This window comes from Melospiza georgiana, chromosome 9 (assembly GCF_028018845.1).
Source record: "Melospiza georgiana isolate bMelGeo1 chromosome 9, bMelGeo1.pri, whole genome shotgun sequence".
Classification (NCBI taxonomy): Eukaryota; Metazoa; Chordata; class Aves; order Passeriformes; family Passerellidae; genus Melospiza; species Melospiza georgiana.
This window is the reverse complement of record NC_080438.1, coordinates 26,462,906-26,486,007: the sequence shown is the minus strand read 5'-3', so window position 1 is coordinate 26,486,007 and position 23,102 is coordinate 26,462,906. Positions and strand designations below refer to the sequence as shown.

Below are 23,102 nucleotides of genomic sequence, written 5' to 3'. Positions count from 1 at the left end.
GTCTGACATCACAATTGCCTCAATTTATGCAGTTACAGCTCCATTTGTTAAATACCTGCAAGTTCCTGCTTGTCCTTGCTGCTTTTTCCTCAGCTTTGCTGACCACAATCTGCCCAGATCATCATGTTTAGAAATTGCCTTGCCAAACCTAGCCATGCACCATTGTACTAAAATGAGGGAATTGCTTTTTCTGGCTTGGCTGGAGGGGTTTGTGCAGAGCTGCTGTGCTGTGTGCAGGGCAGTGACTGAGCAGCTCCAGCTCAGTGTGTTGGGCAGGGAGGCAGAGCCTGGTGCTGCCCTGAGCATCCCTGCCCCAAGTTCCCAGCTGGAATCCTGTTGCTCTGTGGGAACAACTCTCTCAGTTTGTTTTGGCTGAGAGGGGCAGGAGGGGCCTCGTTCCCAGGGCAGCCTGGTTGAGAAGGCAGCAGGTTCACTTGGGATTTCATTCCAGTATGGCTCAGGATTCAGCCATTCAAAGTAACTTTAACAGCATAAACAATGTTGGAAATGTTTATAAATATGTTTAACTTCTGTTTATTTCTTTGTTTTTTTTCTTCCAGCCAAACAATTGTGTCCTCCTGAAAAAATTAGCTGTGGAGACTTAAGCAACAAGTGCATCCCACTGTCGTGGAGGTGTGATGGGCAGAAGGACTGTGAAAGTGGAATTGATGAGGCTGGTTGCACTCCTGGTGAGTTCATACAGATGCAATATCTCCATGTAAGACATAAAAGTCCTGGAGTGACTGTTAGAAATGGCATGGAAAGGGATGGCTTTTCCTGCCAGCAAACTCACTCTGCTTTGCAGTGCTGAGTGGTGACTTCTAGAACCAGGGAGGAAAGAAGGATTCTCCAGTTGGAGCTGGCTGGAGAATGCATTAATTCTGTGAAGAATTAAGTATTATTATTAGGGTTAACACCCAGGTGATATGGAAAGGACTTAAATAAGGTTCAAATCTTTCTCTGTGATAGCTCAGCAGGTTCCTGCTGTCCTATGCAGAGTGGGGACAGACTCAGGCTGGCTTCTGCTGGGGTAGAATAGATAAGGCTGGACATTGATGGCTTGTTGGTTTCACTGGACAGAGAGAGAATGATGTACTCTGTACCCATAACTGTTTTCAATTCAGTCCCTAAATGGCCATTGCCTTTTATTAGGCCTTTCTGTGCTGAATGAAAGAGCCCTTTAACAGTGTTTTCAGTCTGTGAAAACTCCTGCACTGTGTGGTCAAACTATTTCTCAGGCTGCCTTTTTGGTAGACCAAATATATTGGTTCTTTATGCTTCTTGGTGTCAAATATTCCCTTTTGAATGAATGCTTGACTCATTCTTGTGGCTCCCTTTGGTATTCCAGTTGTTTTTCCAACTTTCTTCTTACACAGACCACCAGAATTTAGTGAGTATCAGTCTTGCCAGTCTGTGCAGAAGTAAAATCACCTTTCTGATTTCTAATACTGTTCTTATTAAATTCTTTGTGTGCAAATGATCCCAGGCTTTTAAGAAGCTTTCTAAGTTCTGTGTATTCACCCATCCCTCAATATTTCTAGTGTTGCATATGTTACTTTTATTTCCAGGTTACTGGTGAAAGAGTTGAATGGTTACATTCAAGCACAAATTGAAGTTTCTTCCTTCGAAAACTGAATTTTGGGCTCTAATTCCTGCCCAGTTCATAATCCACATTATGTCTTTCCTTTGAAGCTGTATAAGGAAATATGTTTTACATTAACATTTTGTGGCTCTGAGTGGAGTGCTGTGGACAAATTTATTTCTTTGCAGTCAGCTTTATCAAACAAAATATTGTCAAAACTTTTGCTTTGTGAGCAACTTGTTCCACTATTTAGCTCTCTTTGTAGAAGTATTTTTTCTCAATCCTTTTTTTTCTTTGTCCTTTTATTGGTTTCCATGTGAAACTCTTAAGTGTTTTCTCTTTAGCGTGTACAATTTTTTTGCTTTCAATGAGAGGTTTGAATTAGAGACAAATTCAGAAGATAATTGGAACTGCTATTTTCCTGATATGAGTTTGTGAATTTAGAACAATTTTTCACTGGTGGCTGCCTCCCCTGATTTAATGCTGCTGCTCACACCAGTGGGAATGGTCTCACAGAGTCCTTTAGTTATATAAAAATCTACTTGAAATTGCTTTGAACTTTTTTTCCAAAGCCTTAGGTAACCCCCAAAATGCATGTAAATATGTTCTGAATGCCACATAATTTCAGCATAATGATGCTATTGATGGATTTGGAAATAGCTGAGTGTTTCTGCTCTGGATGTTTCAGCACCTTTCCTCATAGTTAGCTTCCAGTTTTAGTGCATGTGCAGGTTCTTAAAAACCTTAAAAAAATGTAATCCAAGGACAACTTACCACATTTTGATGCTTGCTGGGTAACTGGTGAGGAATGAATTAGTGGCTTTCAACCAATTTTTAATGACTGAGCATTGTCCCCACACTGGAAATCTCTGCTGAGTCTGGCTGTAGGGTGGGCATGAGGACAGGGAAGAGGCATTGACAGGTAAACCTGGAGCATCCTGGGTGGGTGCAGACATCAAAACCTTTCAGTCCTACGATCCCAACTCAGCATCTTTCAGAGGTCAAAACTCACTGTTGAGAGGGAAACAGGAGGCACTGCTGAATGGCTGTGGTGGGAGCACTTTCAGGGAGGTTCCCTGTCAAATGAAGGTCTTTTCCTCATGGATGAGAACAATTGTGTGAGCTGTTTCACCAGGGAGCTTGTGGAGGATTGATAGCTATCCTCTCCTTATCCAAATCTGATAAACCTCACTAAGCCTATCCACTGATACTGTGTTAACATTCCCATTTCTTCTCTGGTTAGAATCCTCCTTTCTCTGTTTCCTCTTATCTCAGCAGCACACAGTATCCTGACCACTTCAGACTCCTTCTTCTCTCTGTTTTGTTAATTTAATCTCTGCACTGAGGTTTTTATTCTGATTTTATAAGAAGCTTCAGCACTGCCTGTCACCAGCAGCCCCTTGGAGCACAGCACCCTGTCACAGAGGCTGCACTCCTCACAGGGCTGGCCAGCCTGTCTATAAATAACACATCTTGCTGGATGAATGTTTGCAAGGGGATTTATTTGTGCTCAGAATAATTTCTGTGGTGAGAGCCTGCATGTCCAATAAACAAGTGGATGATGACTTGAAGATGCTGTGAGTGAGGGCATCCAGAAGAAAAACCCCCTAAGCTCTTTCTAAATCCATGTTAATAAAGCTACTACTGCAACCTCATGTGACACTTCAAAAAATGTTTTAACTGTGTATACTCTTGCTTTTTGATAGGAATAACTGGCTCTTGGATTTATAATTCTTCAAGAGGATTTAGTATGGAGTTTATGAACCTTATTTATGCCTGCATTTCTGCATTGGTAGTTTGTAGCAGTTAGAAGATTGTGCTGGCATCCAGGAGCAGAGCTTGGTTGTGCTGAGGCTGTGCAAGAACCTGTCCCTGTGTCAGAATGTTCACAGCCCAGGCTAAGGGAGGATCTCCTGCAGGAGAGGACAGTAAAGATTATGGGGTACAATCATCCAAAACTGTAGGAGCAGTGTAGGTGTGTTATGGTTCTTCCTCCTCCAGCACTTTCCTTCCCAGCTACTGCTCTGAACCTTCTAATTTTTCCTCTCAGATTGGTATCACTGCTTTTTGAGTCCATGGGAAATGTATCCAGTGCAGACACTGGGGGGACAGAGCCCTGTTCAGAGACCCGGGGACAAAAGTAGAGAAGCTGAACAAGGAGACAATGGTGTGATTTTCACCCTGTGGAAGAACTTGTCAAGGAAGCAATGGAAACTGAAATTCTTTCACCTGCAATGGATAAAGCACCAGTGATCAGGGATCCAGATTTGTGTCTGCACAGGCTGTAGTTGCACCAGGGGTTAATTGCAGATATTAATCCTTGCACATAGGTACTTAAGTGCCTGTCTGCTTAAATAATTGACTCCCAACAGACAGGCTGTAAGAACACTACTGACTTCCAGTGCACAAACAATTTTTGAAAATGCAAATATTCGCCTTTTTAAAATAAGACTATATAAAAAGAAAAACCTTATTTTTTCAGTTTTTGGAGCAGAAGTAATTTGAGTCTTCACAATACCAGGTGTGTTGTAGCCACAGGTCAGGGTTAGTAGCCTTGAATTTGCTGGCTTGGAGGTGCTGGCAGCCTCCTTATTTCCCTGGTGAAGGTTTTCTGCTCCCAGTGCACCCAACCTTTGGCACAATGGATTGGAGAAGCTTAGGACTGAGTTTAGGGAGACTGAAAGAGAAATTAAATAGGAGAGGCTGTAATTAAAGCAACACAACTCAGGGTCCATCTGGACTTGGCTAACTACTGCAGAACTTGTTAAATCTCTGCTGAGGGAGACAGTAAGCAGTGTTTTGTCAGCTGCTCAGGAATGCAGAGAGCACTTGAGAGAGGCTTTGGAAGAGAGGAGCTGCCATCCTGTACCAGCTGAAACAGCACTGAACCCCTTTAGAGCACACAGGGCCCTCTGAGAGGGCTCTGGGATGCTCACAGAGAACAAGGCTCTGACCCCATCTCCTCTGGCTGTGGCACTGCTTCTCACCTGAATCCATGCTTGCACTCCATATGGAAATTGTGTCTTGCAGATGAGCAGTTGGAAGAGCACCAGTTTCCCCTTTCCCAACAGCCAGATGCAGGGAAATGATGAATTCATTATTATATTGATAGCAGAATAAGCTATTTATCCGTGGTTTATTCTGCTGAACTATAGCACAGAGACAGTGATCATGGGGAGCTTTTACAGGCAGTGGACATACACTAACCTTGTGCAGTTGGCTGAGGTGAGAGCCAGGAATTCCTGCAGGAGCCTCATGCAGTGACAACCTTGTCACCCAGAGCATCTTCTTTTGGACCCTGGTCTTCAGGCTTTTCATTGCTGACCATGTATCTCAGAATTAGTTCTAGATTTTCAGCCTTATGATATGATGATGTGCCAGATTAAAAGTGAACAGACTGGATAAAGGTTTTTTAAATTCACAGCAAGCACAGGTGTGCTCAGCTGGAAGCCTGTGTCCTTGCCATGGCAGCTCACAGGCTTTCCCATGTAAATAGATCATTTACAGGATCCTCAGGTGGTGAACTTTCCACTTCTCCTGGCACAGCTCCAGGCTCTTGTGTTACTCTCCAAAAAAGCAGCAGCCCCTCCCAGGTGAGGAGTCCTTTTCTTGGAAGGGCCAAGTGCAGAACACTTAGAGTCAGCTCTTGCCAGTGCCCTGGTTCACAGCCCTCAGGTCAGCTGAGAACCACTGGCTGAAGGCAGAATTTAAAGAGGCTAAAGCTCCTCATCCCTCCAGCAGATCCACCTGCTGATGAACCAGCTGAAGGAGGGAAACTGCAAAGCTGATTTAAAGTCACCTTCCCCCACTCTGCTCCTGCACCTGTGCTCACATGAAGTGACCTTTCTATTGACAGTTAAATTGTTTTATCATTGTCCTGGAACTATAAAGAGCATCATGTTGTCCCAGCAGTCTTTTGTGCAGTAGAAGGTACCTGTATTTTGCATGAGCCACACTTCCAGTGCTCCCTGCTGGGATTTGAGCACACTGATCCAGTCCATTCCAGATCTCCACTGATCCTACTGAGACCTTCTAACTTGGTGATAATGTAGCACTGATTTTATCTTTCATTGCAGTTTGATTAATGTGTGCTTTTGTCAAAATTAGTTCTGTTCACTGCCTGTTAATGAATTAACATTCATTATGTGCTGTCCCTCAGTCAGCTCAGAGGGACATCAAAGCCAAAGGATCAGATTTTGCCATGCATTCTCCCTGAGAAACCCACCAATTTTAAAACCCATAGCATCACAGTAATTCCTGTAAAAGAAATATTTATGCACTATCATTATTCATTATTTTAGTATGTGATGAAAAGAAACATGACTGGTCTGAAATTCCTGACATTTTATAGAGGGTAGCTGTAGCTTCAGTGTACTTGGTGGTGGAAGAATTTACAATTCTTTCCAAGAAGGAAAAAAAGAATTGCTAGATTTAACAAATGCAAGTCCTTCATAAATAAGCTAAGGTAGCACAGCAATGATATCCTCTGGGCTTTACATGATGTTTAATTACTGGACAGCTGGAGGGATTAATGCTTGTGCATTATGCCATGGCTCTCAGAAATTAAACATGTACAGCTGCCACTTTATCACTGCTTAAAGTATTAGAGCTCCTTCAAAAGCAGTAGTAATTTGCAGAAAAATCCTCATTGTTATTTAGGAAAAATTTCAGCCCATAATCATATTTGTCCTGAGTTCCTTCAGAACAAAATGGCAAGGGGGAAAAGAGATTGGGAGTTACTTTTAATTGCATGCTGACAGGAAAAGTGAAGGTAGCTGCATTTTTAATACACTGGATGCTCGTTGTAATTGAACATAATTAAACAGTGTGTGAACTTAGGTTAGAGGTAAGACAGTCATGGTGTAAATCCAGAATGAAACCCTAAAGCCATGGCCCAAGCTGTGCCAGGGCTCTACCTGCAGAGGACGAGGGCACAGTGCTTTGCCTTCCCTGCTGCTGGCTCTTGAGCTGAGCTTTATAAAGGAACACGTGTGGCACATCTGCAGATGGAGCTTCCAGCACTGAGAGGGGCTTTGGGGCTGGCCCTGTGCTGATCCTCCTCACAGAGAAATTGTCCCTATCAGTGTTCCATGAATAATTTATTCTCTAAAGCAGAGTGGATGGAAACACAATCTGAAAACAAGACAATGCAGCAGTGGAATTTCTGCTTGCTCTGAAGGAGAGAGAGGGATGAGCACACTCACAGCCCCACACAGACACATCCTTCACACCCCAGAGGATCACAGGGGGCTGGGAGAGGGCTGTGAAACAGCTGCTTTTGTACAAAGATTTGTGGGCAATTAAAACTAAAGCTTGATAGTGCTGGACTGCAGATACCTGTGCACACCCACAGAAGCTTTGTCCTGCTGCTCTTTCTGCATTTTAGCTGGAGATGTTGGCTCTGATTCTTCTTTCCAATCTCACATCATACTGGCAGAGGAGCAAGAATTGATCTGTAATTATGTTTATCTTTTGGGTAGTCTGTCTTTCAACAGTTAGAGCTTCTAAAGTTGAAATAGTCAAGGAATTACATCTCTTATTGCCAGATACAATTGTATTTCATGTCCCTGAAGTGCTTTCTTCATAAGAATGCAGCTATAATTCTGAGCCTATTCATCCAAAAAACAAGAATCTGTTTAGTTTTATTCAGGGAAATCTTGCCAATGATGATGCTATGATGGCAGATATGTGGGTAGGAGTTGCATCCTGCAGTGGCCACCAGTACATATGTGTTACACTAATTAACAGTTCTGCTTCCTGAGCATATGATCTGAAGGCTAAACCAAAATCAGTAGCCTGAACTCAGCACAGTCCTACGCAGGAGAGGACCATGTCATGTTTGATGCAAGAAGGAAAAAAAAAAGTTGGTTTATGAGTCATATTAACAGATAAAACTAATCTGGAAGTCTAATCTTAGTGGCTGGAATATTCTTTTCGTAGAGGATGATATAAGGGTTGGATTAACTTTGCTTTTACATTGCAAAGAAATTTGTTCATTAGATAAAATGTAATGAGAAAGGTTTAGTTCACAATAAGCATTCATGGTTCATTACCCTTCTTTGTTCCAATAACTTTAAAATAATTGCTCATGTTAAGCACGTGAGTCCTCATCTCAGCCCAAATCCAGGAAAGTACTGATTTCTACTCCCAAATCATAGAAACTGCAAGGCAAATCCTACTGCCATGGAAATCTCATTGCTGTTAATGTGAGCTCAGTCAGCACACGACCCTTACAGGTTTAATTGCAGTGAGTGTCACTCAGTGATTAAATTTCCCATTTGAGTAGAAAATCTAATCCTGTTTTTTGAGAAATGATTGCCATTCTTTGCTGGAATTGTGGGTACATAGGTACATTGCCTGCATCACATAATAGCTGTGCCCCCTAATTATCACATAACTGCAAACAGTCAGGGGCTGGTTGTTTCCTGAGCAGTCTGTCAGTCTCTCCCCCTCCCAAAATCACCACAGGGGTCTTGTGTTTATGGACTTGGTCATTATAGGATGTGCTTATATCCATAACCCTGAATGGGCTTCACCAAATTCTGCCAATTCCCTTGTTGCATCCTCAGTGCTTCTGTGTTCAGGTACTTCTCCCTTCAGATCAGTCTTGCAAACCATTTTATTTCAAAAGCATCTTTTAATTGTTATTGAACCTACATTCAAGCTGACTTTGGATCACTGTGTGACATGGCTGGGTAAACTGGGGAGCTGAGAAGCAAAGCTCTGAGCCTTGCCTGCTTTGTCTGTGCTCCAGAAGAGTTCATAGTGCATGTTCCAAATGCAGTGGATGTTTAATAGTGAAGCAGACTGCAATAAGCAATATCTGCTCTTACAGACAGTTCCCATCAAACAAAATAAATCAGTGGAAATGGAAATGTTATGGGGCACTGGCCTCACTGCTTGCAATGTGAGCTCTGCTTTGTCCCTCACTGCTCAGGTGAGTTCAAACCTGTGGGTCAGCAACCTCCAGCACTCCCTGCTTAGTTATGGCAGCAACTTATAAATGACTTGACTGATTCTGGGGAAATGGCTCAGCTTTCCCACTGGTTAAACTGGAACTATCCCTGTGCTTGGAATGGGTCAGGGTAAAGAGAAAGTTTACAGTGACATGGCTGTGGAGCCATGGGCTGGGGTTCCTGCCTTCCCCCCATTTCCTAAGAATAAATCCAATTGTGCTGTCATTTGCCAATGTGATTGGAGTGTGCTTTTAGGATTCTGATGAAGTCTCTCCTGAGCTGAACATAAAGAAAACAGTGTGGAAAACAGGCAGGTCATGTCTCTGTGTCAGCAGAATGGCAGGGAGTGGGAATCTGCCCAGTGGGTGGAAGGTGACATCCATGGATTGGCTCTTCCTGGCAAAGTGTCTGTGATTTAAACTGCACAATGGCAAAATTAAATTTCATGGCTGTGCAGAAAAGGCCGTGCACAGAAATGCTGTGCAGAAAATTCATAACCACAGGGAGTCCTGCTGAATGCAAGAGTTCTGTGTGTGCAGTGATGTGGAATTGGTGTGCGCTGTCCCAGGACGAAGCCCTGCTCAGGAATGCCCTGTTCTGCTTGCTGAACCTCCATATATTCCTCAGAAATACAGAATTTTGTGTGATAATATTAGAGCAGATGTTAGTTTAATGGCTGTTATCAGATGTTTCTGAGGGATTTGCCAAATTGGTATAATTTGTAAAACTGCCATTTTAATAAGCAAGTCATGTCTAAGGGAATAGGCGTGAGCTTGTCCTGTACAGACTCCAATTTTCAAAGTCAGGAAAGAAATTCACCAGACACTTCACAGCACATTTGTTTTCCTGTTAAATTTTGGCTAGTACTGAACATCTCCAGTCTGATTCAGCTGATTATATTCCAGTCAGAATATAAAAGAGTAATAATAATGTCTTTATCCTCATGAATCCCCGTGGGGTGTCTTGGATGGTCACAAAAGCAGGACAGTATTAACCTTTGGTATTCTGACCATCCATTTTTGTCTTTCATGCTGCTTTATTTTACCCTTCAACCCTCTACACTGGATTCACTTGTTCTTATTTTGAGGTAATTTTCAGTCATTTAGCCAGAACATCTGATAAATTTCCTAACCCTTTCCTGGTTTGAAGGAAAATTGAGGAGACCGCAGGTAGGAGTTGCAATCTTATTGCACATACATAAAATTAATGACAGAGTGCAGAGTGTGTATAACTTTGTATAAAAACTGCTTCTCTCTGTAAATTTGGGGTCATAATTAATTCTATTTCCAGATAATTAAACCACTTGGAATGAATATATGTATCTCAGGAAATACATTCTAAATCACCAAATACATTTTTGAACCAACTATTATTTGTCAGCAGGGGCTTTGGCATCTGGTTGCTGGGTTATAATTAACTAATACTATGCAAATAGTGCTGCAGAGAATGGGAAAATGACTGATTTGTGTTTGAGGGCAGCGTGTGACAAAGGCAGCCAGCACATGCAAATATTAATTTGCAGGAGTGCGTGAGATGGCTCCTTAGCTCCATTAGTGCCTTGAACAATATCAGGAATTACAATTCCTGCTGCAGCCTCCATCTAGATGGGCTTTTCGGTATCAATCACCATGGCAACAACCACTGGTGGGAGTGAGGCTGCAATTCCGCTGCATTATTCCCTCCATGGGAGGCCTGTCATTTTTTCAGAGCAATGAGCTTCAAGGTCATCTTCATTTACCTCCATCTCTTTTGCTGTCCTTCCTGGAGGGCAGCTTTCCATGGGAAACTTGTCCTTCCAGGCACGAATCCATGCTTTAAAGACTGGCATTTGACAGAAGATCTCTATGAAATATTCAGGTATTTGGTAAGCAATTGACTGCAGGCAAAATAAATAATTTAGACAGAATTAAACCTGAAAATAAATACTAGTTAAGCAAAACTAACATGCTGGCAGTGCTGGTAACTGGGAGTTCCAACATAATCTACCCTGTCTGCACTCTTTGACCTCCTTATCCATGGCCCAGCTCAGAGATTGGTTCCTGTGGGCTGGGGGAGCTGGGCTTGCACTTGGGACACAAAACCTGGGCAGATGGAGCTCAGGAATTCCACCCTCAGCCCTGCAGAACACAAGTCCTAAATCTCAGAGCTTGGGAGAGTTTCTCAAGCCCAGCAGCCTCCCCTGCCAGTGTTGGAGCAGCCATGAATCAGCAGCAGATCTCCAGATCTCTCCCCCTGATGCAAATGTTGGTGTGCACAAATCATCCTTTGCCTGCTTCACGAGATCCATTATCAGATTTAAACAAACATAAATTTTCAGATACATTTTTAAAGTTGCTTTGGGGACAGTGTCAGAAAAATACAGTGTAATAATTCATCTTATCTTGTCTTCAGCATCAGTGGATAATTGCTGCTATCCACTTTGCCACAAATTTTACCAAATAATTATCATTATTTAAGCCATTCATGTAATTTCAAGGGGAAATGGCTCTTTTGAAGGAGAGATGAATTAAATACCTGAGTCTTACTGAAAAGCTATGAAATCTTTAATTAGAGATTAGCAATGACAGCAGTTACAGTCCATTGTACATAATCCCCAGCTCCTGGCAATGGTGGACATACCATTTATTTCATTTTTTCAATTTTATCTAGATTTGAGGCTCCATGCTTGGGAGAGTTGTCCATTATAGAAATTATATGTACAAATATATATATTTGAAATGACAAATTTTTATTGAGCACTCTGTATTTTTAGAGAATTCTACATCTTGAGAGCATTCTGCTTTTTTCTAAAAGCACTTAAAAAGCATGTGGCAGAATTATCTGAATTTTTTGGTGCCATGCCTGAGCTAAGAGTGTCCCTGCTGCACCAGACTCTCACTAAAGCCTCTGGCTGAATCCTGGCTCTGGGCAATAGAGAACCAGCCAGCACTGAAACACCAACTCCACAACTGCAATCTCTCTGATCTTCTGTTATTTTATTATTTTTAACTTCCTCTATCCCAAGGCTGCTTCTGCTCTGCTCTCCTCAAGAGAAGTGACAAGAGTGCAGCTGCAGGCTGTGAGGCAAAGTCTGTGCCAGTTGTGCCCTACAGACTGGCACACAGCACAGGGCAAAAATTATAGCACAATGCCTCTGGTATATTTTGTCTATAGGCAAAATCACCTCTACATAATCATTTATGTGTGATATTTTACTTCCTGAAACTGTGAAGAACCTTTTAACATTACAGTGCTCTACAGTAAACTGCTGTTATAGTTATGCTTTGAAGACTGATGGTTAAACACATCTTTACAAACATTTCCAAGATTTCTACTGGGATCACTCATGTTTGAAGTAGGTTTTGCACCTTGGAGTACAACATTTATTAATTTCTTCTGTGCTAAAGAAAGCAAATTATTATTTGATTCCTTGGTCTTAAGTGAATCAGCCTACAACAGGATAGGCAGCAAATTTGGAGAATGCAAACAAATTGCTCAAGTCAAAAAATACCCCAGTGATAATTTAATTACTGCTGGCACGTTTTCTACTGAAATGCTCTGGAGGCAATGAAATGCTGTAGTGATGGGACTGACAGACTGATGGAAGGGGATGTGAAGTGAGCTGTCCCTGGGGCTGTGGTGCCCCGTGCCCATCCCTGCAGGTGCTGGGTAAGAGAATTGTGGGGGTGTTTGTGGGGCTCTGGGTGCCAGCAGAGCCACAGGACCTGGCACAGCTCAGCTGCAGCCCCAGCCTGACCCTGCCAGGCCCCGAGGATCTCAGCTGGCACCCAGGGAGGGTGAGGGAGGTGTCAGGGGACACTCCCTGCCCTCCCATGGCAGCAGCAGGGCTGGAGGGAGCTCTCAGCTGGGGCAGGTGTGACCCACAAGGAACTGCTTGATCCCAAAGGGGAGTTACCAACCCAACAGCCAGCCTGCTCTGCTTGCTCGTGGGGAGAGAGCTTGTAGTCTCTGGTGCTGGCATACACTGAACTTAATTTTTAAAAAGAAATAAAATAATCATGACCATGCAATTTTCTAGCTAGCAATCCTCAGGCTTCACTGAGGAAGTCCTCATGAGAGGTTACAAAAGCTGCTTCCTGGCTGTGATTATCAGTAATTTTATATCTGTGCTGGGATTTCTGGGTGCAGAGGAGGAGCTTTTGTGCAAACTTCCATTGTCTGTATCCCACTCCTGTGTTTATCAGTTGCTGATTTGCCAATGCAGCAGATTTCTGAAGGGAAACATACAAACAGGAGGAGGGGTGGAGGTGGGACCAGGAAAACAACGAGGGGAAAAAGAGGGGCTCATTACAGTTGGTGGAAAGGAAATTTATGCACATTTGGAATGTGAAAATCATTACAGTCTTGCCCAAACATTAAGGATCAAAGAACTATGCAAGATTTTGCTCTCTGATCTGTTTCTGAGATTCATCAAAATGATGCCAGAAAAGCAATTTCTTCTTCTCAGCCTTTATCTGTTACAGAAGCTGTACATAGCCATAGAAATATTCCTGTTTTCCCACTACCATTTTAAAATGGATTGGCAAGATGCTGTTACCTTGAATTTCCACTTTATGGAGGAGTGTTCCATGTGCAGTTCTGTGTAAGGGCTTCTCTGAAGACTGTGTGAAGTTATTTAGTTGTGTACTCATCAGCAGGGCTAATGGATGACTTCTAGTCATGGGGTAAGGATAGAGAAATCTGCTGAATGGAGATAAAGAGCAGAATTTGGGTGATATTTAGAGCATTTTAATGGGCTCAAGTTTGCCATGAAAAAGAGGAAGGTTTTTAGATGCTTCTCCACCAGACTGTGCTTGTATTTCAGGTCCTTATGAGAAGGATTCACCTCCTAGTATTAGTTCCTTCTGTTTGGAGAGGAGAAACTGTGGCTGTTCCAAGGGACAGGTGCCTGTTGAGGGCATCTCAGTATCTAAAATCCTCTCCCAAGTGCAGAAGGAGCTGAGCAGCTCCTTTGGTGCTCTCTCTGTGGCATTCCATGATTGGTGTTGAGTGAGGCAGCTGAGATTCTCTTTAACATTTCTCCCTGCTGGAGAGAGCCTGGGTCCTGGCCAGTGCATGGCAGCATTGCAGCAAGGAAGGCAATCCTCTTTCTCTTCTAATTAGGTGGATTGCTGTGCTCTAACATCTGGAAAACCTGGGGCTAAATGGCACAGAGCACAGGGCAGGAGGGGAGAGGTGTGTATATATATAATATGTGTGTGTGTATATTCATGAGAGGCTGCTCAGGTTATCAGGCAGAGCCCAGCGAGTTTGCCAGACAGAATGTAATTGGGCATCTGTGCAAGTGGACATTTCTTAAATGCTGGATAAATACAGCTTTATTCCCAGGTATAAATCAGACATAATATTGCAGTAGAATCCCAGTGGGTTCCTGTCACTGGCTGAAATCTGGGATATGACAGGTCTTTTAGAGGGATTCTGCTGCTTTCCAGGTACAATTGCCATTGCAGAGATTGGTACTATCTAAACTGTGTGGTGTTGTGTAGGGGCTCTGCAGATATGGCAGTAAGTACTTCTGCTTCTGAAGATCCCAAGTACAATATTTAAAAAAAATTATTGCAATTTATATGCATTTATATTTATTGTAATTTATCAAAGCCATACTTCCCCATAGAGGGCTGAAACTGCAGAAGAATTCTTTTGCAAGTAACTACCTCAAAGTACTTCTGGAGAATTTCTTCCATGGTTTTGGTTCCCCTAAGCCTTGACAGAATAAAGTGACTTGGAACTGCACTTTGTTGGAGTACCTGAAAGTTTAATTTGAGCAGGCATCTCTGGTTCAGCTGTCCATTAGGCTTGCAGAGGAGAGTGCTCCACTCAGCTTCTCTCTGACAAGCGCCTCATTTGTATGTTAATGTTGAGTTGTGATTTCCAGGGAAGGCATTCAGCGTGTTGTAAAGGGCCTTACTGGCAGATTGCAGCTAAATTGATGCTCGACTCACTAAATATTTACCCTACACATCCCACTTAATATGTCCAAAACCAGGCATACTGTGAAATCCTGAAACCTGATTCTGTGCTTATGAAAGTTAGGAAGCTGGTAATGTCAGCATGGAGCCAGGCAGAGCCCTGGTGCTGCCAGCACAGCCCCAGCCTCTCCCTGCAACCTTCCCATTCCCAGTCCCATTCCCAATCCCATTCCCATTCTGTGCTGCTGCTCCTGCCTGGGGCTCACCTGGCTCTGGCTCCCCTGGCTGTTCCTCAGTGCCAGGACAGCGCTGCTCTGTCTCTCCCACCTGCAGTTCCCACAGCCCCTCGTTCTCCAGAGCTGCTGGGGTCCCTAGAGAACACGTCCTGACACAGCTGAGGAGCGCTGCAGCCCCACCAGCTCCTTGCCATGTGGTAACCACCGGGAGAAATGTTTGGGGTAGGACAGGCCTGGCAATGCCTTTGAGACACCCTGAATGTGCTAAAGCCGGGCCAGCGGTGAGGGCAGGGTTGGAGACGTCCCAGCTCACCCGTTTGTTTTTATTCCCAAGCCTGCTCTCCCAACGAGTTCCAGTGCAGTAACAAGTCGTGCATCTCCATCATCTTCGTGTGCGACGGCGACGACGACTGCGGGGACGGCAGCGACGAGAGGAAGTGCTCCCCCCTGACCTGCAACCCCAACGAGTTCCAGTGCAACAACAGCAGGTGCATCCCGGAGCTGTGGGTGTGCGACAACCAGCCCGACTGCGAGGACCAGTCCGACGAGGCCATGGAGAAGTGCGGCTACGACGCCAAGGCCCTGAACACGTGCGCGGCACACGAGTTCCAGTGCGGCAACGGAGAGTGCATCCACCTCAACTGGAAGTGCGATGGTGACGAGGACTGCAAGGACAAGTCTGACGAGCAGGACTGCCGTGAGTGCCTGCGGGCAGGGCTGGGCTCTCTGGGCTGGGGGAGGGGCCGGGAGGCCGCCTGGGCTCTGTTGGAAGGCAAGGCTTTGATGTCTGAGTGGCGGCTGTGCCACACAAGGAGCCCTTGCATCCTACATGGCTGGGTGCCCAGCCCAGCAGGGTCAGGTGTATTCCACACTCCTTTTGTGCTTTTTCCTTGAGAATCCAGAGAGGAGGTGTAAGAGCTGTTGGATGGTACCGTGCCTCAGAAGGGTTCTGTTTCACTAGAAAGACAAGGAGTGAAAAGTGGAAAACATGTTCAAAGCCCTCAGGCTGCTTGGTGGGGTCAGAGCCTGGAGGTTAGAAGCTGCTACGCTAAAGGGAATATATGATCAGCAGAAAAAAATAATTCATTTTCTGCCTCTGAAGTTGGAGTATACTGAACAAGGCAGTCAAGAGAAGTACCTCTGAAGAATCCAGTTTGAAATGCTTTTTGAGCTTAGCTTGATAAAGGCAGAGAGCTAATAAATAATGGATTTCTTTTCAGCTGGCTTTATGCATGTAACAAGCTGGTGTTGGTATGTGTGGTATTTTGAATGTTTCATCCATTTTTAGCCACTAAACTGTTCAAGCTGGTCACTTACCTGAGGAGAGAGAGAGAAGAAAACAAGAGCAAAATGTTTTGCTAGAATATTCATATGACAAGATTGAAATTAAATATTTACATAGCTGTTTATATTTAGCAGCTCTGACATTGGGCCACCTCTGGGGAGGAAGGCAGCAACCAGCTGCAAACCCAGGGATTTTTGCAAGGTGTCTAAGAAAATGTATCACTTCTGCCAGCACCATCTTTTCATACCCATGACAACACCAAGGCCAGGGTGGTGAGCAGCAGTGTGGGAGAGCCCTTCAAGGAGCTGGGGATCAGATTTCCCTCCAGGCAGAGGAGCAGGTGTAAATCCAGTGCCTTCTTTAACAAGAGAAAGATGTGGTGAATCCCAGACACCACTCTTTGCACTGCAGGAGAGCAGAGTCATGAGCCACAGGTTACCTTGGAGCTGCTGTGCCTTTAAAATTGCCAAGGACTCTTTTAAGAGAGGCAAGAGCTGAATAGGAAAAGCCAAAAATGTTTTGTTAGGAAGAAAGCAGCTCTGGCTGCTGGGTACAAGGCTGTCAGCTCCACCCAAGGAGGGGTGGATTAAGGTAGGCTGTCTTTTCCTTCATCCCCAAGAAGGTGCAGAAGTTGCTGACAGAGCTCTTGGGCAGCAGGTACCTAGGCAGTACTGCCAGGCTCTGAAGGACCACGGGGACTGTGGAGTCAGGAGACAGAGTTGGTTCCTGGCTCTGTTTCAGGAAGGCCAGCAGAAGCACAGCTGCTGGAGATGGGCACTGCTGCCTGGCTGGTTTGGTGTCTGTTTCCATCCTGAGCCCTCCCATGGGCAGTCCTGTACCTGTGTCCCCTCCAAATCAGGAGACAGTGGCAAGGGCTGTGCTACAAACAAGGGTGCAGAACTGGTGTCTGGTACAGGGGACTCCAGCAGAACTGATCTCTGTCCCATGGGGTGCATTCCCTGCAGTGACAGCAACCTGAGAGGGTGGCTGAGATGGGACAGCTCAGGAGAGGGCAAGGTGAGCTCCCCTCTGTTGCCAAGTGCAGAAACAAAGGAGCAGCTCACTGATGGGGCTTTCTGATGAAATGTCTCTTAAATTTCAATCCCTCTTCAACATGAAATGTTTTAAGTCTTTTACAGGCCCCATTTATTTTGACACACTGCTGGGTGAGAGGAGTGGGACTGTGCCCATGTACCTTCCTGAGTAGAGGGCCCACTGCTCCCCAGCTTCTTTCCTTGGTGTGACAGGCACCAGGCATGTCCAGCCTTGTCAGACTGCTGAGCAGTGAGAGCACAGCTCCAGCCAGCAGCTCCCAGCACACAGCTGGACACTGCTGCAGCACAGCACGGTGCTGACAACCAGTGGAGAGAGGGGGAAATGTGGCAGAAGTGACTTGGGAGCATTCTGAGCATTGGAGATTCAGCACAATGAGGGTCTCTTTCTAGGAAGTCTCAGTCTCACACAATGTGCAGTTTGTCTAGCTGGGAGAAACAAGGATGTGAGCTGATTCTGCTGCCTGCAGTCCTTGGATTGAGAGACAGAGGGATTCCAAGCCCTATTGTTTTAGCAGTGCCTGGTTCTGGTGGCAGCCCAGTGCCACAGCAGTGTGTGAGCCCACAGCCATCCACACTGCATGGATGGGGTTCTCTCAGGCAGCAGCCAAGACAGGCCTTGCAGCACTGAGTGCACACCAGTGCAGCTGATGTGTTGGCTGGGTCAGAGCCAAAATTCGTGTTGCTTCCCCCTCCTAAATGCAGCTGTTGCTGGGGTGCACCTACCTGCAGGAAGGGACATTTGGGAGCTCTTGAAACTCAGCCTCACTGCTCATCTGTTGGACTGGAGAGTTTAGGGACCTTTCTGATTATTTTCCTCTGCAGAAATTCTCTGTTTGAGATCAGAATCATGGGACATGCAGAGAGTTACAGGTGTGTGACACAGCTCTGTCCCCTTAGCAACAGGGATGGCACATGGGCCCCTTGGCTGGGCTTCATTAAAACTGCAGATCCCACCACTACATCTTCTCTTGCAAATGGGGATCATATGGGGTTTGTGCAGTGTAAACAGAGGGATGGGAACTATGCTTTAAAAAAAAGTCATGAGGCCATCAACCATCATTTGTTATAAACATTTTGGATTGGTAAATGAGTAGAGTAGAAATGAAGGGTGACAATTGGTGAACAGGTTTTGGCAGCGAGACAGCAAATAAATGGGAAGGAATGAGTCATTTCAGGAAAGCTGTGTGAGAACATTGGGTGGCTGGGGGTTTTTCCATAGCATATATATTCAAATATGTATATATGTATATTTATAAAATGAACATTAGGTTAGATTTATTAGTCTCCAAATCTGGAATGGTTATATTTTTAAATGTCCTTTGCAACTTGCATTAAGGCATCCAGGAGGGAGAATAAATAATGCTTACAACTGACAGCAAGAAAAGAGACCCCTTGAGACCTGACCTCACACTTTCCTGCCTCTGTCTCCCCATCTATAACATGGGATTGATGCATTTTGCAAATGTTGGGATTTTCTTTTTTGGGAAGGAAGGAAAAAAAAAACAGAAACCAGAAGAAACTGAGGCTCAGGTTTGGAGTCTGGAATAGACCTGCTGAATTTGAGTGATGCAGCTTTGTGCCTAGGATTTGTAAATGGGAAGTGTGTCTCTTTGAGGAGGCCTGTTAATTTAGCAGGGCTTTGGTAATTAGTTTTGGATTTGATTTGCTGAGGAGATGGCTGTAAAACTACTGAGATTTCACTGATTTAAACCTTCCAAATTAGGCACAGCAATTTTCTGAATATCTTGTGCAAATAAACAGCACAGCTTTCCCTCTTCTTGAGTTACTGCTTTTCCTTGGGAATGGCCTTAATGGGAACCTGCTGTCAGCTCTGCCAGTGGGGCTGAGATGAGTTAGTGCCTCCACTTCAGGATAATTTGGAATTCTCCTGAAAAATGCAGCAAAAATTAGCAATGCCATACATGCATTTTAGTGACTTTGTAATCAGTAAGAGCTGTTACTGTATCTGCCTTTTTAGATGTCTGTTAAGAGGCTCAGGGGCTGCTCCTCAAAGGTCTGAACTTCCACAGCTCTGGTGGAGTGAGAACTGAGCCAGGAAATCCAGCCTGGTCTCCAAACTTCTGTCTCTTCTGGAAGCAAAGTTTGGGCAGTGGAGTACAGCCCCACATCTGTGTTTTGCAGTCTCTGTAGCAACTGAGCTAAGAATTGTGCTGTCATTTTTCACTCAGTCTTGTGGTGCTTCTGCAACATTGTCTTTGCAATTCCTACAAAATTCTCCTTAATTTTAATTCATTTTAGAAATAGAAACCTTTTTGTTCTAAGCATTTAGCTATAACTGCTTTTTAGAAGAGCTTTGAAGATTACAATTGAAGACAATTATAGGTTTTATAGCAGCTGTCTTCCAAATCTGTAGCTGTTGTCACACAGATTTACTTGATGAACTGGAGACCTTTTTCTGCTCCAGAAAAGACAAAACCCCATTGGCTTTAATTACATTACACTTTTGTGAGGGGTATTTTGTGTATATATACACTAATATTTTTAGTCAGAAATGGAGGACCACCCTATCCTACCTCCACACATAGAAGTTGCTAGAGAAAAGGTGAAGCAAACTGGTTTACAAGTTAGGGTGAAGACAAGAAATAATTGTGGCAAAGGAATTTGCAGTGAGACAACTGAAAAGCCCTGCAGGGGCCCAGGTTGAGCTTGGCAGCAGTCAGGGTTTCCTGTGGAGCAGGGGGGTGCTTTCCCCATGCTCAGGGCTTCCCCAGGCAGGTGGCTGCACATGCCAGCAACAGTTTAGGCAGAAGTGACTCTGCCTCCCTGCAGGAGTTCTTGGTGCCACTTCCAGACCTGTGCCCTGTACCTCTCCCAGACCACAGCTTTGTTTCTTTCCCTCCTTCATTTTTCTGCATTTGGTAGAGCAGCAGATCCCACGTGCTTAGTTTGGAGCTGCTGTCCCAGATGTCCCACTGAGGTTTCCCATTCCTGTGCCTGGGTTTATTAGCTGAAACATGGCAGCACAGCTGGTCCTATAACTGTGCTTATTTTGCTTGGGATTTTTTTCTCACTTTGCAGTTTTTTATGAATACAGTGCATATGGCTTTCCTCTCCAAGGAGCAGTGCTATTTCCAAACTTTCCTCATGTGAATATTGTGTATTTCTAATGACAGGCTTTCTCCCTTCCCCCTCCAGCCCTGCAGTTGTGGCTTTTCCTGTCTCTGGTGCCTTTTGCTGGCTGAAGATGGACTAGAACTAGTCCAGTGAAGCAGTCATGAACCTGGATCCTGCATCCTGCGGGATGTAATCACCAATAATGTGGAGTCTTTGTGCAACTGATACTTTATGATATTGATGCTGGCTCACTTCATGTCTGCAGCTCTTCCTGGGTTATCTGAAATTACTCATTTTTTATTAGAAGCAGTTTGTCAAATTGTCCAGGGCAGTCTGCAGACAGCTCTCACCTCCCATGTAGTACCAGCAGTGCTGGCCTCCCCTCAGTGCTCAGAAGCAGTGATTTTCTGTCAGCCCACACCAGGACACAATCATGTGATGGAAAGCCTGGAATCAGGAACTCTCCAGGGTGTGCTGCCTTAATAGGATTTTAAGAACACATCTGATGGGCCCCTCAGAAGGAAGCTGCAAAACATGTCCAGGAATGAGGAGCCTGTTTTGCCAGGCTGCCTGATCCCTGTGTCAGCACAGGGCTGGTCCCAGCTAGGAGGGTCTCTCATTCATGGTAATTTAGGAAGGGATATATGACTGCTTTTAGCATGGTCTCTGCAGGAGTCTGGTTTATATTTTCCCCCAACTTTGCAGTTTATCAGATCTGGTTTGAGTCTGTTATAATCTGACCTGGACAAATGAATTTCAGGCATGGAAACTGGGCTGGTACTGTGGAGGTGCTTAGGGCTGGAAAGCCCAAGAAACATCTCAGTGCAGTGGAGCTCTTCTGCCTTCCAGTGGGCTGATGGCTCATGGGCATTTGGTAACCTGATGATTGTGTCTCATTGCTGCCTTCGTCCCTGCTGTGACCACACTGCTTTGGCAGAGTCACTGCAGGTCTCTTGCCCGGGCCTTAGCCCAAACATGTTTTGAAATGTATCTGAAATGTAATTTTTCTGAGGAAGGAGAGCTGAGGAGTAGTTGCCTTTGCCTTCCCAGTGTCACTGTACACTCCCAGCTGGGAAGCAGCCTGGCCTCACACGGACTGCAGCCCCAGAGCTGCCCCACTGCTGGGAGTTTTGCTGCTTGCTTTGTTCTGTGTCACCTGAGAAACTTCACTGCCAGCACTGGATCTGTTTTGCCTGGGTGTCCTCACATGGGCTTTGATGCTGATTTCCCAAGGATGTAGAAGTGGTCTAGGACAGCAGAGGGGCACAGGAGAACAGTGGCTGAGGCAGCTGCTGCCCCTGTTGCTTTGGTGGGAACAGCCAATACTCTGACATTTGCTGATGGAGGATGCAACCCCAGCAGTGTCAGAGGGACATGGCTGATGGGTACCACACAAGTGACTGAGTTCTGTGTGCCTGATGCTTGAATGTGTTGTCTTAAAGCTCTGGTGACCTGCCGGCCAGATGAATTCCAGTGTGGTGACGGGACCTGCATCCATGGAGCAAAGCAGTGTGACAAGGTGCACGACTGTCCCGACAACAGCGACGAGGCCGGCTGTGTCCAAGGTGGGTACAGGTGCTCCTCGTGCTCCATGGGGTAAATCTGCCAGGGCTACTGGCCTCTGGGCTGCTCCTCTGGGCCATGCCAAGCTGCTTCCTGTACAGTCTGAAGCCATTTTTGCAGTGGGATTGCTTGGGAGAGATGATTGTGCTGACCAGGCAGACTGCATGACTTGAAAAGTTCTTTGCATGATGCTTTAGGCTCAATGTTCATTTGCTTAATCCCATCCCATTTCTGCTAATGATGCCCTCCTGAGCTTTATGTCAGCCTGTTTGTTGTCACGAGCCTCATCTAACTTAGATGCTTTCCTCTCTTGCCCAACATGACAGAGTCAGCATGTGAAAGTCCCAGCAAGTTTCAGTGTAAGAGTGGAGAGTGCATTGACGGAGGCAAAGTGTGCGATTCACATAGAGACTGCAGGGACTGGTCTGACGAGCCTCTGAAAGAATGTGGTACAGTACTTGCCTTCTACGTGTTGCTCCTGTTGTAACTGCTTCCCCTCTTCTCCATCTGCTGCTCACAGCTTTGAGTGTAACCACATGTAGCTGCTAATGCTATTTCTCACTCTGCTCCTCTTTCCTTGCCTTTATTCTCTCATCACCCTTCATATGAATATAATTAGTAGCTTAGTCTGATCATCTGTAACTTTGAACTGTGCCCTTCTCCACTCAATTTTTATTCTTGGAGGGATGTATGAACTGAGCACGGGACTAGGAATGAGGAATTCCCCCTCTCCCCAAATACTGGTGTCCTCCACAGCACACACCAATTTATTTAGCCTCATTGCCTAAATTATCTTTGAATTCTAAGATGATGATAACACCATAAAAATATAGCGTTGGGAACATGCTTTGAAGGTGAAAACATGTAGAGTGGCAGCAACCCCTGAGAGAGGACTTCAGCCTTTTCTGGGTTGCACATGTTGCTGCTTTTCCCTCAGCAAAGACAGCAGGCTGCTCTCTGCAGCTCCTGCCAGCTCTGGGCTGTGGGAATGCCAGGGCAGTCGGGGCTGTTGGAGCCAGGGAACAGAGCTGAGGGCACAGAGCTGTGCCCTTCTCCATAGCACAGCCCTCTCTTGCCCTTCCCACCAGACGTTGTGGGCACCAGCCCCAATCTGCAGCATCACTCAAACACGTTTGTTGTTTTTCCCAGTGCAGAGATGTCTCCAACAGGCATCTCCTTCCATGCCATCATGGAGCTCAGTGGCTGCCCCTTACATAACTCCTGTTCAGAACTGTTAGTCTCTCCCTGTTTTAGACAAGGAAGACTGTGTGCTTGCCTAGTGAAGGTGCTCCTACCTCATGCTTCCAGTGTGCCCTTGCTTTCTTCCACTAATCCTCATCTCCCTGTTTCTCTGAGTGGGTGTTGCAGTGTCTGTCTGTGGAGGTCTCCCAGCAAAGCTGGCAGCCCAGTTTGTCAGAGGAGACTGGGCAGTGGCACAGCT

At 45.2% G+C, this 23,102-nt stretch overlaps 1 protein-coding gene across 2 annotated transcripts in view; it reads left to right on the top strand.

The window, feature by feature from the left end:
- The window catches only part of LRP8 (LDL receptor related protein 8), a 170,511-nt gene that overhangs the window by 131,616 nt on the left and 15,793 nt on the right, over positions 1-23,102 (top strand). The window contains exons 4-7 of one of the 2 annotated variants that reach the window (XM_058029912.1): positions 561-689; positions 15,018-15,380; positions 21,541-21,663; positions 21,988-22,110. In XM_058029912.1, the coding sequence (XP_057885895.1) occupies positions 561-689; positions 15,018-15,380; positions 21,541-21,663; positions 21,988-22,110 (738 nt within the window). The remainder of the gene's footprint in view (positions 1-560; positions 690-15,017; positions 15,381-21,540; positions 21,664-21,987; positions 22,111-23,102) is intronic. The other variant, XM_058029913.1, reaches the window with a different exon arrangement.